The 4317-nt window shown below is 34.0% G+C and overlaps 1 protein-coding gene across 1 annotated transcript; it reads right to left on the reverse strand.

Moving 5' to 3' along the window:
- Positions 1 to 240: 240 nt before the first annotated feature.
- On the reverse strand, positions 241 to 1908 carry LOC140808036 (DNA repair RAD52-like protein 2, chloroplastic). The gene is made up of 4 exons (XM_073165032.1): positions 1541 to 1908; positions 1416 to 1453; positions 645 to 736; positions 241 to 579 (listed from the first exon to the last, which is right to left on the reverse strand). The coding sequence occupies exons 1-4, from the start codon at positions 1825 to 1827 to the stop codon at positions 442 to 444; spliced, it is 555 nt and encodes a 184-aa protein (XP_073021133.1). The 5' UTR covers positions 1828 to 1908; the 3' UTR covers positions 241 to 441.
- Positions 1909 to 4317: the final 2409 nt, after the last annotated feature.

Below are 4317 nucleotides of genomic sequence, written 5' to 3' on the forward strand. Positions count from 1 at the left end.
GCTTCTGTTTTTTTTCCATTTGTGAAAAAGGGTTAGGACTCGCCACAAATCTCGGATCCCATTGAAAATTGATGCTTATGGTTCAAATGGGAAGTGAAACTAAAATCTTGTAGCCATTAACCTTAATCGGGTCTAGTCTAAGCCTAGTTAGCATGCAAAAGCAGGTTGTCATCGTTCTTGTCATCCGTCATGCAGCCCACGCCTTCATCAATAGCAAGGTTTTATAAATTGTGACTATGATGATTGATGAATCTTGGGAATTTGTTTATTATCCATATTTCCCCAATATCACGTAGATCAAAACCTTGTAAAAACCCAAGTTTCTACAAGCAGAGTTCAAAATCAGGACAGAACATAAATAGCACCAATATGTACATTATATTAAAAGGAACAAAACATACATGGCCTGGGAGATCTTCCGTCACCGATTAAAGTTTCTATCTAAACATCATGATAAAGATATAAGCCAAGCCCAAACCGAGCACAAGCTCTGCAAAAAGCTATTTCCTCCGCTTTGGCAACAAGATCTGTCGAACTGCCATCGTCTGCTGATACGGTCCCAGTCGATTCCCGATGTGCCTGCATCGTCCAGCACATTTACTCACTTTCCAAACATCATAAAACAAGCATAACCATAAACATACCTCTCCATCCGAACCTCGTACAGTGACACGGTAAACCACTGTGACGCTTCCATTCTCCGAAAATATAACATCGCGAATTTCTCCACACCAACCTATGGAAAGAAATATCAGTAATAACCTTTTTGGCAGTTGAACTGACGAATCGATACACAAATCCAAGTTCTTGGGTACCACTTGGGATATATATTTATCGCATTATTTGACATTTGTCTACTTTTCCAGAATATAACCCACAAATTATTTATTGTACCACAATATATTTCCAAAAACCTTCACCCAAAATGCTAGCATTTCGGACATGGTCAACACTTATATTTTGACTGTATCGAACATGGTTGTGATCGTTCTCTCTTGGATTTCCTTGCTACGTCGAGAAATCTCCTCCAGACACAAAGTCGTGTAGCAGTTAGCAGAAAACAGAAGTGAATCAACAAGGGGAACTTTCATATAAATTTCTCTAACTTCAGTATACTGTAAAAAAAATCACAAAGCACAACTCTCGAGACATTATTTTGATTCCCAAATGCAAGAAGGAAAGGAACATTCAAAAAACACCCTATCATTTAAAGAAATAGTCGAGGAAAATAAACTTGTACAAAAAAAGAAGAAGAAGCTTTAAGCAAAAGGATAGGAGACAATTACAATTTAAATTTTATTATAAACATGGGATCTGAAAACATTAAATTCCAATTGGGGCAAAACCCATTGACAAGAAGTATAATCAAGATAAGGCAAGAGCCAGAGAGGGGAGAATTAATCAGCATAAATCACCTGGAGCATAAAAACTGAGCATACGATTCGCCTGGTACCTGGGCGTAGACAGTTAGGAATTGGAAGAGTTTTAAAAAACTCGAAATTGGTTTCAAACAAGAGATTTTTAACAGTAAATTAGTTACCAGGGAATGAAGGTGGATTGATGATCCTGAGTGTTGATGATATTGTCGGGGATCCTCTTGTTGAGGTCACGTAGAATCTCGGCGAGGGGGCGAGTGATGCTGGAAGACTTGTCCAGAGGCACAACGTAATTTGAACTCGGGGCGGGGGCGGCACTCCCCTTCTTACCGCTGCTGCTATTGCCGCCGGAGACGGCTGAAATACGAAAATTGAGGTGGGTAGGGGCGTGGCGGAGCAGCATCGGCAGCTCCGACGGGAGGAGAAAGAGTTTAGGGGTTGGGAGGGCCATCCGGACAGGGTTGTTTGATGATGTCCGTGCGAGACAGAGAGAGAGTGGAATGGTAGTTGGGTTGCTCAATATGCATTGGCTATTTGGGTCCTTTCTTACGTATATTCAAACATCTTTTATTTTTTATTATTACTGGTAAATTACTCGTGTTCTAAAAAGTCCGTTTAAGTAATTAAGTTTGAGACTCGACAAAAACGTTCCGCTGGAAAAAAAATTGTTAAACTGTAGTTGGACGGAAGTAAGCGTAATTAAGATGTTTAATTAAGTGTGCTTAAAAACAATTAATTGCATCTATTTATTTTTAATTTTTTTATTTTGAAGGTATGTCTTTTTATTTTAAAATAATAAATTTGGTTTATAATTTAGATATTTATTTTTTAATTTTAATTATGATTAAACATGTCTGATAATCTTTTGACAAATATATAGCATTTTTTAATGTGGTCTATTTACAAAAACTTGTGTGAGACGGTCTCACGGGTCGTATTTGTGAGACGGATCTCTTATTTGAGTCACCCATGAAAAGGTATTACTTTTTATTGTGAATATGGGTAGGGTTGACCCGTCCCACAGATTATGATCCGTGAAACGATCTCACATGAAGCCCACTCAAAACAAATAAATATTGTAATTTTGAGATTTTTATGTTTATATAAATATGAGAATTAATATATCAGACTTAAATTTATCATATTTATTTATTATTTTATCTATTTATTGGTTTGAGATAATTACAATTATACTAAAGATAAAAAAGTGATTTTTCACGTTTAAGCACGTGCTAATCTCGTTTAAGCTTGAAGCTCGATATCTGCGCTTCGTGAAACTTCACGTTTTTAGAATCTTGTAAATTACACATGTAAAATAAATAAATATTAAATATTATATGTGTTTATTAAATTAAAATATTAAAAACTAATTTATATGTAAAAGTTGTTAATTATTTAAAAAATAAGAAATCAATCTCAAACAATTTAAAATATGACAACGTTATTGGTGAAATAGTGGGAAAATTATATGAAAATAAATTGAAATTACTACATTACATGTTTGATCTGATTTTTAATTGATTGGATAGGGTGATTTTTGGACCTTCTTATAAAATACCATACCAAAAGTCATTACTATGTCGCCCTTTTGTTTTATGAAATATTAATAGATTATGATTTATAATACAAGCTAATACTGTAAAAGTACGAGATAATTTATTTTTTTTAAAGAATTTATCCTCTCCCATTTCAATTTATTAAAAATTCTAGGTGTCGTGTAAGAATTAGTGACGAGAACATGGTAGGTTTAGTCAAAACCGAAACCCGGTCCGCCAAGGAAAATTAGAACTTGAACTTGTCCAAGTTCTTTTTAGACCTGCCTAGCCACACCTCAAAACCCGACCCGACACGTCTAACCTAGATTCGACTCATGGACCCGCTATACATTTAATTTAAAAAACTTAAATAAATTATTATGTATAAATATATATGCACACATAATATATAAATTTAGAATAATATATCATATCTAGTACAATATCATATATATATATATATATATACACACACACACACACACGGGCCATGTTCGGGGTGGATTCACCCAAACTCGAGACCCCTACCGGACCCGTCATTAGGTTGAATCGGACCCGCCCCCCTCTCGAAACTCGTTTGACCGGATTTTAACTCCCTAACAAACGGGACATGTTTAACATAAGACTGTGTTTTAACCCGATCCATTGTTATCTATAATAAAAATTGAGCAATATATATGCATGTTTATCTATACTATTATATTAAGTATGAGGCCCCTAATAATAACGGCTCTATGAGGACACCATCTTTCTTTCCATGTTTTATCCCTTTTAAATTTTTTATATTCACTATTTACTATTTTATTATAGTTAAGCCCCTAATAATAACCGCTCTATGAGGACACCAACTTTCTTTCCTCTTTTACCCTTTCTCATTTTTTATATTATATTTTTTCTTAACAAATAATATTATATTCACCGTCATAAGGAAACTGCTCACATGAAAAATAATATTATTTCTTCTCCAAACTAGCCACCGTGAAAAATAAACTCTCTTCTTTATGTTGTGACGTCATTATGTTGTAATATCATGAATATTTTATATATTAGCCACATGTATTCAGGACACACGCAACGCGTGTGCCACGGTTACTAGTATATAATATTCTTTTATATCCTGACAAATAAGCCCCTCATACTCATAAGTTTTTGTGACGTCATCCTTTCATTTAATTTTGAAGTGTTTTCATTTTATTTGAAATTAGACATTTGAAGAAAGCTATATTATCCCAAATTCACAGGCACATAAATTTTCTCAAATTTATCCTAATTTATATAACTTCTCATCTAATAATCATAATAAAACGCCACAATTTTTATAAAACAATTTACTATATAGCTTTTAATGGAATAAAAATGAGAATCCAAAAATACATCTTCACACAACATTTAACATTTATAACAAG

This window comes from Primulina eburnea, chromosome 12 (genome assembly GCF_022965805.1).
Source record: "Primulina eburnea isolate SZY01 chromosome 12, ASM2296580v1, whole genome shotgun sequence".
In the NCBI taxonomy this organism is placed as follows: domain Eukaryota; kingdom Viridiplantae; phylum Streptophyta; class Magnoliopsida; order Lamiales; family Gesneriaceae; genus Primulina; species Primulina eburnea.